General features: G+C 40.4%; 1 protein-coding gene across 2 annotated transcripts in view; it reads left to right on the top strand.

Annotated features, from left to right (window-relative positions):
- Positions 1 to 4,370: 4,370 nt before the first annotated feature.
- Positions 4,371 to 13,006, top strand: part of AFG1L (AFG1 like ATPase) — a 72,094-nt gene continuing 63,458 nt past the window's right edge. The window contains exons 1-2 of one of the 2 annotated variants that reach the window (XM_056343706.1): positions 4,371 to 4,621; positions 12,392 to 12,615. In XM_056343706.1, the coding sequence (XP_056199681.1) occupies positions 4,516 to 4,621; positions 12,392 to 12,615 (330 nt within the window). In that variant the 5' untranslated portion in view covers positions 4,371 to 4,515. The remainder of the gene's footprint in view (positions 4,622 to 12,391; positions 12,616 to 13,006) is intronic. The other variant, XM_056343705.1, reaches the window with a different exon arrangement.

Here is a 13,006-nt window from a genome sequence, read left to right as displayed (position 1 = left end):
AAATTAAGCTGACAGAGTTTTACAAAGCGGGAGTGAAAGGAAGCCTTACCTGAATCATACTAGTTATTAAACTGGTCTTGCAGCAAGGCAAGAAAAAACTCATTAATTCTACTGAGATTATATGTGCATGCATCTGGATAAGCTTTTGTTTGTTACACAACCTATGCTACCACATCTGACTGCAAATGTGAAAATACAGCAGAGCACTGGTATTGTCTTAAGTATAATAAACTGTCTGCCTCCCGGCCAAGCCTGTTCTCATTATCTATTCCAAAGAAACAAAAAAGTGCCTAATACTGTACATTTGGGAAGTTGGTGAGCCTGTGATGTATCAACAGTATAATTTGTTCTCATGCTGGGTAAATACTAAGAGCGAGGTTTAAGCTGAATGCTTTTCTCACAGCATACCATCTTAGCACCACTGTTTTGTCTGCTTTTCCTAACAGAGATAACTGGTGGTAGAGAGCTGTATGGAGGCCAGCTCAAGCTACAGAGAGTCAATATTTTCGTACCCGTGTGTCAACAGCATGGCTAAGTAAGGAGGCTACAGTGGTTTGGTTAAGTCTCCCATCTTTTTTTTTTCTTTTTTTTTTTTTTTCATTGAGGTGAAATACAAATCCTCTGACCTGGGAGACAAAGGGAAAGATGCCCTACTTCATGATTAGCCCCCCCTTATGTCACGTGAAAGCACGTGTGCCCCACTGGATACTGAGGCAAAGGGAAGGAATGAAGGTGAGGGGAAGTCAGAGTCCTGGCGAGCCTCCTTGTTTCCTTTCAACCCTCAAAAAATGCATTTGTATATTTTGAATTGTGTTGCAAATGTTTTTTTTGCGATCCATGAGACTGAGTTACACTATCTGTAGCTGGTTTTGTTTGCTGCAAAGATTAATCTCTCAGGATGAAGTTGAGCATAAATTCAGAAAAGGAAGTTTCAATGCTGTTTCTGACGTGAACTTTGGGCCAAATTTCAAATCTAGAGGGAGAGAGGTCAGCTGTGTTTGTAGGTCCAAAGTTTAGATGCAAGAAATCAAGCATTTAGGTTGATTAGGTGCTCATGGATTTGTTACTACGTATTTTTTATTCAACTGACACAAAGATTTTCTGGCATAACTTCAAGTGGTAATATGAATACCAGAGTCTTATAGCATGAACTCACAGAAGCAGGTGCTAATGGATGATAAATTCTTAAATTTGATATAGTAATACCTCTCAAGTAGTTTTCTGTTTGTTTCTTTGTTTTCAAAAGAAGTCACATTTAACTGGAAAGGAAACCAAATATCTCCATTATCCAGTCAGGACTCTTCAGCTTTCTGACAAGTGGCCAGGTTAACACATTTTAGTTAACACAGGCATATTTTGTCAAAACTTGTGGGAAATGCTGACTCAGGATAAGGCAAAACCCACAAGACATTGAACTAATTGTGCAATGCTTGTGTGGAAAAAGGACTTCCTGATCCCTACATTGGCGGCCAGTGCTTTGAAACATGGTGTCTGAATATCTGCATTGTGTACTTACCCGACAGATAAAAATATTAAGCTTATAAATCTAATTTGTAATATACACATTATATATATATATATATTCAGATTTAACTATTATATTCAATTTCTCTTCTCCCTTTTTGCACACCATTATCCCTTTAACAAGGGATGATTCTCACACACAATTCTAGATTCCTCAATGTTTAAAATGTCATCCACCACCTCATGGCATTCATTTCTACTGTGAACTTGATTTGAGAGATGCTGAGTAGTGCCTGTGTAGCTGGTAAACTGTGCAATGGATGTCTGAGCTGACTGAAATGCAGGCTGTAAACTGGTAGTGAAATTGGCTCTAAGTCCATAAGTTTGGGAACATTTATGCAGCTTTATTAATCTGAGGTTTCATAAGCAATGTAGACTATTAATAGCATATTTGATTGTCTTGAAATAGGTGAGGTTAATATCAAGGTTACTCCAGAGTATTTCAACATAATCCCAGGAAAATGGCTTTTGATGGAAACTGTCAATTTTCATAGAGTAGGCTGAATGGTCAGTTCTATATCAAAAGTATGTTTATGTTTGGGAGCCAGAGATGTTTCTCATGGTGGGAGTATCTTGGTGCCTTGCAAGCAGGTAAACCCTGGCCTCCTGCAGAAACTCAGAGAGCGTCTAGTGGAGGCCCGAAGACCCTTAGATACCTACATCCCCATGGGGTTCAGCACATCAGGGTTTCTAAAATGATACATTTTATACCACTAGAGGCTAGAGAGGGCCTCTGGAGGGGTTTTATTACACCCCTGATTTTTATTCCTGTTAAAGACCACCTATAGTTTTGGCTAGCTGGAAGACTGTTAATGCAGCTGGGTTGAACAAGTGTCAATTTCTTTTCTACACAGTTGCAGTGTCACATTTTTGGAGGTGAGAAAAGGGACAGGTACAGGGAATGAAGCATACAAAGATAACCTATACCTGTTACAGGACATTAACCGTGCTAATCTGTGGAAGTATGCTTGAAAGTCCTGTTCATTTAGGTTAACACCAAACATAGTTTTGCCAAGTGCATATAGCCAATGGAGAAACAGTTCCTGAGGTGTGCAATACAATGAATATATGGTGGCATTTCAGAGTCTGTCAGTGTATAGGAGGCTCACAGCATTGCAGAGGATTTATTCACTTAGGTAGAAGATGTCAGAATACACCCAAATGGGAAGTTTTTCTATGCTGCCATGGATAACAAGGTTAAGAAAGAAACAGTGACAATTTAAATAAATCAGATGTTTTTGCAGAAGATTATCCTGTCATTTTCTCCAATTATTCTTGACATTTCACCCATTGGTATTGTGATCTGAGTTAATAATGGAAGAAAACCCGGCTCTTGTTGCCTTGTTTATTCTTTGTTCTCAAGGAGATAAGCTGTTTATAAAGATAACTTATTTGTTATTTAAATCACTTTTACTGAAGTTGTTTGTTTCCTTGTTTGAGTTTCTAAAAATATTGCAACAATTGTGATGGATCTTTGAGATGTCTATTCAATTCACTATGATTTGTACTGGAATTCTTTCCTAAATGGGCACAGGTGTTGATAGCTATAACATGCTCGAATGAATCAAAACCAATAAATGCTCAATAAGGGAAAGATGAAAGAAAATGCACTGAAAACAGCTCTTTTAAGCTGTGATAAATTGGCACTTCGATTCACTATTTAATTAGGTACATAGCACTGAAGATGTGTCTGGAGCAACTAGATATTTTAAAACAGCTGAACATGTTAGAACATAACTTCAATCAGTGTTAATATTTTCAAGGTAATAATCATTATTTTTAAAATTAACAAAACCATTCGGGATGTAGTCAACTTTTGTTTGCAAGCTGTTCTATCGTGCCCTGATGCAACATTTTGCTATACTCATACAGAAAAAAAAAGTTAATCATTTATCAAAATTACTTGCTTACTTTCTCATGTTGCACAGAAACTTAATGCTGGAGTATGACATAGGAATTCTGACACTGCAAAACCAAAAGTCGGTTAAAGCTTTTCCTTTGTGCTTTTGCCATAAGCAGACACTTTGTTACCTATTTCTTACAACAACACACTCTGCAGGCAGCATTTTCTGAAGCCCCATCCTGACGCTTGGGTGCATTTCTGATGGGAATGCAGGGCTGCCCCCACACCGGCCAGTGTCGTGGTTGGGGATTCCCAAGCTCTAAGCGCCTTTCCCTTGGAGCCTAGCCTTTCTGCATTGTGCCTTTCGGTCAAAAGACCTTCGTAGGGATGATGGAGGTGGCTGGGTAAGGCGGCGAGGTACCTGCCAAAGGAGGCAGGCGGTCAGCGTGCTCCCGAGGAGCTCTCAGGAGCCACTCGTGGGTATCGGAACTGACACCATCCAGGTCAAGGCTGACGGTGTGCTGAGCCCCCACCGGCCCTGTGGGACTGGAGCAGCCTCAAGGTTTTGCATTATCTGCCAGGAATTCTGCTCTTACGTTAAAATACCTTGCTGTTGCGGTTTAAATATATGTTCACAGGTGTAGAAGTGGTTGTACTGCTAATGTGCCGATAGGCTGTAACTCCGGCCACGAGTATTTGTCCTCGATACTTTAAAAATATCTGTCCTTACTATTTTATGGTCCGTGCTTTTAAAGATACACGGCACTAGCTGGAATTCGTCGACAAACGCGAATTCAGTTGACAAAACCCTTTAGTGATAGCCAGGCTGGCCTGGAAGCTGCTGCATCGGCTGTGCACCGCGACACCAATGACAGGCGACACGCGAGTTGTTGGGAGAGTCTGAGCGCGGGGACGCACCCGGGCACCAGCGGCAGCCGCCGGGCGGGTCTGTGCCGAGCGGGAGCGGGCTGCGGCTCGGTCTGGGGGCGGAGGGAGGGAGAGGAGCCGGCGGCCCCCGTTAGAACGGCTCGTTGCGCACCGGCCGAGGCGCGGCTCCCCTGAAGGACGGCGGCCGTTACCCCGGCGCGTGGCGGGACTCCGTTTCCCAGCGCGCCTCGCGCCCCCGCCGCGGAGGCCGGGCCGGGAAGATGGCGGCGCCGGTGTCGCCCTGGGTTACTGCGCGCTGCCTGCTGCGGGCCTCGGCGCGGCGCGTCGGCCGCCTGCTACCGGCGGGGGCCGCAGTCCTGCGGAGAGGTCAGTACCGCCGCGGGAGGGGGCTCGCTGGCGCCGCGCCCTGCCCTCCCGGCAGGCGGGTGAAGGGAAGCCGTGTGACGGGCTGCTGGGGCACGGCGTAGGGACGGCACCGTGGGGCGGCCGCGGGAGCCGGTGCGTCCCGCCCCTGCCCTCCGGGGGAGGGGGGGGCCTGGCCGAGGGGAGGGGGCTTGCCGGCGCCGGGCGGCCGAGGCGGGCGGCCCCGCCGGGGCGCGTACCGGCCCCGCCGCGCTGTCGTGCCTGCGGGTGTCCTCGCGTGCCCCTCCCGGGCAGGCCGGGGCGGCCTGTGTGCCCGGGCAGAGCGCTGCCTGGTGACGTGTTACTGTGCCGCGGCACCGGGAGCGGGTGCCCTGGTGCCCACAAAGCTCCTGCCGTGCCTCAGGGTGTCTGAGGGGCTCTTCCCCTGGGGATCCTGCGCTGTGTAACAACAGCTGAGCTCTGCTGTCGGCCTTGCTTTAGAAGTCAGGCAGTACAGAAATCTGTGGGTAGCGAGGTTTTGTTAACTTGAGGCTTGGTGAGAAGCAGAGATCTTTTTTTCTTTAGTGACGGCTGTTCTCACTAGTCTGACAGAAGTGTGAGAATTTGGCTGATGTCAGGTGGGTTCCACAGGCCTGAAAGTCAGCAGATCTAGGAGGATGTTCACATACACGCACTCTATCGTGGTTGTGCCGTATTTGTACATTCTAAGGAAAATAGGCAAGCGCTACATGTACTGTAGTTGTACATGTTTTATTTGATATTGGTTTAACACTCTAAATCTATGTAGATGTTATTTTATAACCAGCATACTACCATTTAAAAAAAAGTCAGAGCAAATCAGTGGCTTTGGGCATAGTTCTTCAGCTTCTATGCTAAAGGGAAGGTTGTCCTTACATACCTTATTTGAGGACATCTGCAGGGGTGGGCAGCCATCAATAAATTATTTATAATCTTGTTTCTATGATCACTGGTTTAGAGTCATTTATTGGTTTTTGTGGTTTGCTTTCCACACTTTGGTACCTTTTCCTTAATTAAAAGACTTCACAAGTAGTCTTTGTGTAAAGTTGCAATTTCACTGATAAATCAAATTTTCTGCCTTTTCCTGTTTTCATCTGTAGGTCATATTGTTAAATGGGGGCTGCATGGAAATAACACAAGTAGTCTTACCTCAGAATAATGTCACAGGCATGTATGCAAGAAAACAGAATTCTGGTTCCAACTTCTGTGTTTCTCTAGAAGCTTAATATACTGCTTAAATGAACAGACTGCAAGAAGGTTAAATAAGGGTTTAGTGATTCATCTAAGGTCATAAAATGAGACAAAGATAGGAGGACAGTCCAAGTTCTTGTTCTTGAATTGCTCATTTTTTGGTTTTGGGTTTTTTCTGGTTGTTTTTGTTGTCTTTTTTGGGTGGTGGGTTTTTTTCCATTTGGTTGGTATGATATTGGCGTAACGTTTTCGATTTGTGCAGATAACAGCCTCTTCCCATCCCCCCTCCCCCAGTATGGTTGGTTAGACTTTGCTTTTCTGAACATTTTTTTAAGCATTGGAAAGTAAATAATTTTTTCAGATGGCCTCCTTTCCCATTCTTCTCATTAAGCATTGTAAAATATTTTGAAAAGAACAATTGCTTGATGTTATTGTAGGACTATAAATGTATTTTCTGCTTTATAACCAACGCATGATCTCTTTCCTGAGAAGCTTACTTGTCAAGTCTTTGTTCTTCTAGAGGTTTATGCATGTGCTTAACTTAAATGCATGTGTTTAGTTGGCAGTTCACCTTTTTGAGACTGATTCTGCAAAACTGGCATATGTATTTAATAAAATATGAGACAGGAGAACATTATTATTATCTACAGATACTAGGATGCAAAATTTTTTTTCTTCTGGTCTTTTGCTATCTTCATTCCCATTCTCTTGCAGGAAAATAACCTTTGGAGCTACAAGACTACCATTGTCCTTCCCCCCTCACTGAGGTTATCCTCTAAGAAGGAAAGATTTGCAGCGGTTCTGTTATCAACTTAATTACAAGTTTCACAAGGTCTCTGATACTACCATCTGCCTGTTGATAAAAGTGCCTACCAACTTCAAAGTTCTCTTCTTTCATGGCAGCTGTGTATCATAATAGCAGCTTTACATTAATGGTTTTGGGGTTTGAAGCAGTTTGGCATCATTGTGACCCAAGCTGATATTCTGAACTTCAGCTTGAATTGCTGAAAACAGGACAGTTTTTAAACATTGCTTTGTATTACCTTTTTTTTCCCTTCCCTCAGTGATTGTGGAAAGCTGCAGTGTTTGTGATAAGTTCTCAAGACAGAATTCTCTGTGCAGAGCAGTAATGAAAACAGATGTGATTCCTAAACATTGCCTTAACACTGGTTTAGCAGAAGCTGTTCCAGCTTCTTGATTGTGACTGTCAGGAAAGGTGGCACTTGGGTGATTTTGGGGTTGTTAACTTTGGTATAGTTGTAACCTCCATGAGTTTGGTTAGATGCAGTTCTCGAACAACTATTAGTTGTTTTATGGTAATGTTTTATCTTTAAGGTAAACAGTAACTAACCATTACAGCAAAGTCTCATAAGAAATGGTTAATTTGTCATCTCTTAGGTCTTCAGAATATATTTTCTTCAAGATATGCCGTAATCAAACACAATTCTTGAGCGTAGTTCAGAGGTAATTAGATAAATTTAACTTCTGTTATGTTTAGAAAGGTCAGTGTTGTCTTCCAACCTTAATCTCCATGTATGAAACTATTTATGATCATTCCCATGAGGGAGTGGTTTGAAGCATACATACAGCACAAGGTTTAAAGGTGATTCCCCCCAATAATCAGTCCTCTGAAGTGCCTGTTTTAACTTTGTTTCCAGAATTAATAATACAGATTTTCATGTGTACTGTGAGTGACCCTCAGGTGAGATGAATGTTGTGATCTGAAGTATGACTTACCTTTTGCAATAAAAGTTCAGTTCCATTTGTTGAATCTTTGCTTCTTTAGCTGGATATTATATCTCTTTCTCTCATGGTTTTTCTTTTGCATCCCATTAAGGGTTTACAATTCTAATCATGTATTTGAAAGATGTTTAGTTTGAGGGCAGTTAGAGATCTTGCAGACCAAATTTGAATTAATCTGTGGAAGTGCAATACTTTGTTTTTCCCAGAAGTGAATAATCATCTTAAATTCACATTAAATTCCCATTAAATCTTTTTGCATGACTTGAAAATTCACAGATTAATAAATTAAAAGATGTCAGTTTCTGCAGTCATGGAAAGATAACAAAGATTAAATTTATGTCAGGGAAGCCCTGGTTCTTTTCCTAGGCCCTGAAATATGGGGGAAACAAGGATGTGCTGGGATTTTTATAATGGGAATTATGACAGATTTTAGATATAGTAAATATTTTTTTTTACTTGCATAGTAAAATCCAACTTCTAGGAAAAAAATAAGGATTACCAGGGTGAATAGTGTTTGTCTTGTTTATCATTCTGTGCTCTCAACCTCCTGGCTGCTGTCAAGATCAATTTTTGATATGCCACAACCTAGCTTCCATTTCAGATTGTCTTATTACATAAATAACTCTAGTGCCTGCCTCAGCTGTGACTGTTGCTTTCATAAGCAGTGTCATTGAAATTCACATGCCTTTTCCCTGTGTAATCTCATACATGACATCTAAGTGGCAGTAGGAAAACTCAACAACACGCAGATTAGCGTTTCAGTTTGCTGCTCTCTCCCAGAGCAGAAGGCCCCTGGAGCTAAGAACACTTTTTATTTTTGTGTAGGCACTTATCTTTGCAGTGGTAAATTAATGCCAGTTTACTGAAGGTGTCTTAAGTTCCTCACTTTAAAGGAAATGTTTATAATTTCAGATTGGCATTTTCATTAGGCATTTACACATTAATAAGGTTTTTTTGGCTTTGGTGAGTTTTTCCAGTCAGATTTCTCCAAGGCAGGATTTCAGTGTATCACAATAGGCCTTTACTGCATCTTGATCTGTGACCCTTGGATAGGCAAACAGAAAGGCAAATGGAAGCAGCTAATTTTACGGTTTGAAATAAAGTGAGATTACACTTAAATATGTGTGTTTTAGGAACAGTAATTTAATAAAAAGTTGCAACCTTGTGGCAACTCTTAAAAGAAGCAGGGAATGTCAGACTAAATGTGGTAACATGCAACACTATCTTGCACCTTGGAGGTGGGAAAGATAGGTTATGAATAAATGCATGTCTGTAGTTTTACACTGTTTTATGTAAAACCAGGTAAATAATTGACACTGTGCTTTTCTATGGTTGTACGTTGAATACTACATGGAGATGGAAGATGCTTTTGCTGTGTATGACTTTCAAAGATTTTAGAAAGGAGCTCATAAAATCGAGTATCAGCTTATGTAATACAAAGATCAGATAACAAAACAGAGGTAAATGAAACCCCATTTTTGTCACTATGGAGAAGAAAGCAGTAGGACTACAGTTAATGCGTGGAATCATAGGTGATTCCTGTTCTAACAGTAGTTCCCTTGATGTAAAATTATGGAACATAATTGCCTGGTATTCCTCTGCTATGTATTAAAATTTCTAAAGTTTCCTTTTCTTGATCAGTTCAGAAGCAGATTACTATAGAAGCATAGTTGTGTGAATGATTTTGCAATCTGTCCCACAAAATGCAGGTTAGAATGGAAACCCCACTTTTTTTTTTTCTGTCTCTTAGGATAGTTTTTCTTCTTTTGACTCACCTCTAAAACCCTTACATTCTTGAAGAATGCATGCCTTTGTTTTGCAGCTACAGGTTTGAGTTTGTCACCAGTTATGGGTTGTATCCTGTTAGCATATTATAGAGTACCCCCAGCATATTTAAATCCCAATGTTCAATATTATTTTAGGAGAACAGTGAATAGTTTGTCCCATGACACCCTCTGTCATCACTTGTGCATACTCCCCATCTCTGTCATCTGTTAATGATGGTATTTTCTTCCATTCCTGGGATGGTTAGCTGTAAGTACATGTAATCTGAGACAAAAAACATGTTTCTGAGCAGTCCTACTGTGCTTTGGTGTGCTTTGTCAATGGCCAGGAAGGTCATGAGCCACAAACCCTTTCTTATTCCTAAATCGGCTGTGGTTTTTTTTTTTCTTCCATTCTTGTAGTAAGCAGTAGGAACTGGTGGCTTTATAGATATAGTGCTATAATGGGGACTGGCTGGCCCTCACATTGGAGCTCTTGGAGCCGTCAAGCTCTATGTGTTGCAAAGGCACAGATAGTTTAGAGGTACAAATCACAGGACTGAGGTTCACTTTATGTGGGAGTGGAGTGGTCAAAAACAAGATGAAAAAAACTTCGTGAAATCGTCTATGCATTTTCCTCTTCCATTTGGAGGTGGCTCAGGTATTGCTGCCCTGTTCCTGACAAATTTTTTTCAAACTTATTTTTAAAATTTGCTCCCTGACAATTAACGTTTTACAGCTTCCAGACTATTAATCGATTTCACTGTCTTAATTACAGTTATTAAGGAAACTGTATAAATACAGTTTATTTTCTTTTCTCAGTACCCCACATGTATCTGGAGAGAGCTATATGCTTTTCTTTAGTCTTCTCTAAAGGTGTTACTATTTTTTTTTTTTTCAGTAACAGACTTTGAGCTCAACTCTCTTTATGTGATCTCTTTAGCTAGGGATGAGCTAATTACTTTTAACTCAAAGCAGTAACTCAATTCCTTCAGGGCAGGAGAATTTGGTGTAATTACTGGCTGCAGGTGTAAATAGTGATGGTCTTGCTTTGGAGAAACTAAGGTGTTACTTGCAATAAATGTAATTTGATCTAATTGTTCAGTTTTATCCTTCTCTTTTATAACTCTATTCATTTTATATTTCTTACAACAATGTAAAACCCTTCTTGTGCCTCTTACAACTTATCTGTGGGTTGTGTCCCATGGTTTAAAAAATAGCCCTTTAAATAATCTTCTACTCTGCCACTTAGTTTATAGCTCTCATGACATATGACTTGAACACTGAAAAGTGTGTTCCAGGGCAGACTATACCAGTATTGAATAGGGCAGGGTTTTTTCATGTGTGCTTATATTGCCCCTCATATATATACATTGGAGTTCTTTTTTTTTTTTTAATTATTATTTTATTTTGTCCTCTAATAGGGTTATGATGTGGCTCACTGTCAGTTTGTAAGCCAGTTTAGCCCCTGGATCCTTTTTAGCAGAGCTACTCTTTAGCTGGTCATTGCCCGTTTCTTCAGCTCAGTTATTTCCTCTATGCACCAGACCTTGTCCCTGTTGAGTTATGCCCAGTTTGTCAGAATTGCCTTGCCTTCCAGGGTGTTGTTTGTGCTCCTCTCCTGACTTGCCATTATCTGTGCTCCCAGTCCGTGTACTTTATTTTGTCATATACAGGTAATGAATGGAAATTCTGGATTGCACCAAGCTGAGATTCTGAGCTTTCCCTCAAACTCTACTGCAAATACACACCTGGTTTGACTGTAGTAATTATTCATTACATATAATTTTTCTAGCTGGTTTTGTACCTGCTCAGATGTAATTTCATTTGTGAATTACTTTCCTACTTTGTATATGAGGGTGCTATGTGACCCAATGACAAAAGTGTTACTGCAGTTAAGATGTTTTTCCTCTACCCACTAAAGGATGTTACCTGATCAGAGAGGAAAACTGGTCAATCTCGTGCTGTTTCTGAGGAGCTGATGTTGCCTTTTATTTGTTATCTTAAATTTAAAAAAATATTTTTTTTTAGTGTTTTGAAATTGTGTGCCTTTCATTCCTTCGAGACAAAAATTGTTTCATTTTACTGGTGTTTTGGAACCTCATCTACCTTCAGGAAGGCCTCAAAGAAAGCTGTTAGAGACCATTGTGTTGCTTAGGAAACTTACCTAAAGCATTTAGGGATGAATTTCTTTAGATCTTACAGTGTTAAAAATATCTAACTGTAGTTTGATACGTGGTTTTCCTACTCAGATCTATTTCTTTTATCACTGCTACAAGTTGTTTTACTTGTGATTATATTTAACCTTTTAAATGACAGTGGAAGCCAAGAAGATAAGAAGCAGCTTTTCAGTGTATTCCGTTGTTAGGTTTCTTATCTTACTGATCTAGAAAGCCTTCTTTGTAATCTTGTATGTTCTTTCCTTTCCTAGTTATATCTCATTTTATGTCTACCAAGTCTGACTTTTTTTTTAAATCAGAATTGCTGTTTGGGCATGGCCCTGTCTCTTCTAGGCAGAAGATAAAGCCAGCAGAGGAGGCTGCAGCATTGCAGGGCTTCACAGCTATTGCCTTGCTTAGGGTGATCTTTGACTCTTTCAACTCGCTTACAGAACTCCTGTTTTGGTCTCCTGTTCGGTAGCTTTTAAATACTTTCTGTCTAGTTTAGCCCACCTCTCTCTAAAGGATTTATCTATTCAGAGAAATGCACTTTGGAATTTTTTAATGATTTTGCCTCAATTTGGGGGGGGGGGGGGGGAAAGAAGGGTCAAAAATTCCCTTGCAATAGCTCATCCCAATCTTACCAACTCTTCAGGTGGGCTTTTTAGTGTGTGTGCTTGTTAGTGTGTTTTAACATTTATTTTTGTTATTACTAGAGGTGTTTACCACTGAAGTTAGAAGTTGATTTAATGAAAAATGAAGGGGTAACATACTATAGTGGTTGTATAGGTAAATAATTATATATGTCTTTGCATGAACTGTTAAGAATGTGTTGTTTGTGAATATAAGAGCATGCTTTTCAAAACTTCTCTGTTAATTGCCTACCTTTCATTTTACAGCATATGCAGCTCAGGCAGATGAGAAGACAGTCTCCAGTACTCCTACAGATGCTAATGCCAGAGCCTTATTGGTCTGCAGTGGACCTTTAGAACATTATGACTTTCTGATTAAGCAAGAAGAGTTGAGGAATGATGACCAGCAAAGAAGAGTTGTGCAGCATCTGCAGAAGTTGCACGAGAGCCTTAAAGGCTACAGCATCAGTTCAAAAAATATTATCTCAAAGGTGAGATTTATAATAATATTTTTTTTCATTTATATTTGCTCAGAAGAATGTGCTTAAAATACATACATTTCTGTCATTAACATGAGACTTATTTTTGCAGCTGGGTCTTTACAGATAGGTCATTTGTCTTTGGATCTCTGTTCTTTATTTTTTGGTTTGTAAAATTCCAGTGGCACTCCAGAAGTAACCAAATTAAATATTATTGAAATAATTCTATAAGAAAATCTGATATGATTTTGGTTTTGTCCACTGTCTGACTTTCCAAAAATGTCATTTGGCTATAGGAGAGAGGAGTCTAGACCACGTTTTAATTCTCAAGCACTGGTATGATGTGTGTTTGGGTTACACATACTGCACTCTGTTTTGTGTTCTGACAGATCTTCCAAGAATG

The sequence above is a fragment of the Falco biarmicus genome, chromosome 6 (genome assembly GCF_023638135.1).
Source record: "Falco biarmicus isolate bFalBia1 chromosome 6, bFalBia1.pri, whole genome shotgun sequence".
Taxonomy (NCBI): Eukaryota; Metazoa; Chordata; class Aves; order Falconiformes; family Falconidae; genus Falco; species Falco biarmicus.
This window is presented reverse-complemented; position numbering and strand designations above follow the sequence as displayed.